Raw genomic sequence first — 1,643 nt, 5'->3', positions numbered from 1 at the left:
AGAGGCAAAACTCGGTTTATGCCAGATCATTTTGAGATCGATCTTTACTTAACATCTCTCTCTCCTAACCTAAGTAAATTCTTTGAAAAATCTAGCACTTGATACTGTTTTTTTGTTTATTTTTGGTGTTTGTTTGTTTGTTTGTTGCCTTTTCTCCCATTAAGTGTGCAAGGTCCAAGGAGACTCTGCTCCCCCAGGAAAGCTTCCCCAGTCCCCGGATAACGCCCCTCCCCTAGTTGTGGTCCTTATTCCCAGAAGGGTTAATGGAATATATATATATATTACACACACACACACACACAGACTATATGTGTGTGTGTGTGTGTGTGTGTGCGTGTGTGTGTGTGTGTGTGTGTGTGTGTGTGAACAGTCCCTGCGAATGTTAACATGGGTAATTTTGCTTGTGATTATAATTTAATTGCCTACCCCTCCTTCCCCTACAACTGGCCTTGCCTGGTCCTCATCTCTTACCCCTAAGTCTTCCTTCCCCAAAGGCTCAGCCCAACCCCTCCTTTTCCTTTTCTAACCTTCAGAACATTGCTCTATACCAATGGCTGCCCAGCTTCCTGCAGAAAACACCTCCAGAGTATTCAGGTAATGAGGAGAAAGTATGGAAGGTGGGGGACACCTAAGTGGAAAATCCATAGACAAAAGAAAGTTAGGTTGTGTGATGCCAGGGTATGAGGTAAGGCTCTGTCTTGATGCAGGGTACCGCCCTTTCATGGACCCCAGCATCTCCCCAGAGTTCGTGGTGGCCTCTGAGCAATTTCTCTCTACTATGGTGCCCCCTGGGGTCTACATGAGGTAAGGGAAGGGCTGCTGGTTGGGGCTGCACAGTATTGGAGGCAGGCGTTTTGAGTGGGCTTGGAGCTTGGGGCTTGCATTCCTCCACAATTCCATTCAGAAGAGAAGCAGAATTGTTGAGGGAGGGGGTGCTGAAACAGGACCCTGGGTGGGAAGTTTGGGATCCATAGGAAATCTCCCAGCTCTAATTAAGAATTTTGGTTGCAGAGTGTGGGGTGTGTCTGGCAGCTGGGGCACTTTCTGACCTCCCACCATAGAGATCATTCTATCTGCAAATCCAAGCCAATGTTCAAGAAAACTCACAAGTCATCCTTCATTCTTGTCCAGCCCCAAGAAATGCTCACCTCACTCACCACCTTAGCTTCTGGCCCAAATTCCCTCATTTTGTATTTTTGTCACGCCTATTTCAGAAACTCCAGCTGCCATTTCCGGAAATTCCCGAAGGAAGGTTCCAACGACAGTTCTCCAGCTCTCAGGGTCTGCAACAGCTACTGGATTCGGGAGGTTAGCAAAAGATCAGGGTCAGGGGGAAGGGGCTGGAGGGCGTGGGATCAAAGTCATTTAGCATAAATACTTGGAAAAGTAACAGTTTGGCTCTTGAGAAGCAGAGCTCCTAGAATCGAGTAAAAGGCAGGGAAAATTATCTAGGGGAGAACTGTTCAAGAGAGCTGGAAATGCCTGGGCACAGGGCAGTGTGCATACTGTCCTAGCTGCTTGGGAAGCTCAGGCAGGGCTACTGCTGGGACCCAGGTGTTCAAGCAATCTGCCAGGATAGAGAGAGGAAAAGAAAGGAAGTGGAAAAAGGTGAGGGAAGGGAGGAGGGGACAGGGACGGGGGAG

The 1,643-nt window shown here is 48.3% G+C and overlaps 1 protein-coding gene across 1 annotated transcript in view; it reads left to right on the top strand.

Moving 5' to 3' along the window:
* Duox2 (dual oxidase 2) overlaps positions 1 to 1,643 on the top strand; it is a 17,984-nt gene that overhangs the window by 2,167 nt on the left and 14,174 nt on the right. The window contains exons 5-7 of the mRNA XM_031373250.1: positions 534 to 594; positions 708 to 804; positions 1,215 to 1,308. Of these exons, the coding sequence (XP_031229110.1) occupies positions 534 to 594; positions 708 to 804; positions 1,215 to 1,308 (252 nt within the window). The remainder of the gene's footprint in view (positions 1 to 533; positions 595 to 707; positions 805 to 1,214; positions 1,309 to 1,643) is intronic.

This window comes from Mastomys coucha, unplaced genomic scaffold, assembly GCF_008632895.1.
Source record: "Mastomys coucha isolate ucsf_1 unplaced genomic scaffold, UCSF_Mcou_1 pScaffold15, whole genome shotgun sequence".
Taxonomy (NCBI): domain Eukaryota; kingdom Metazoa; phylum Chordata; class Mammalia; order Rodentia; family Muridae; genus Mastomys; species Mastomys coucha.
This window is presented reverse-complemented; position numbering and strand designations above follow the sequence as displayed.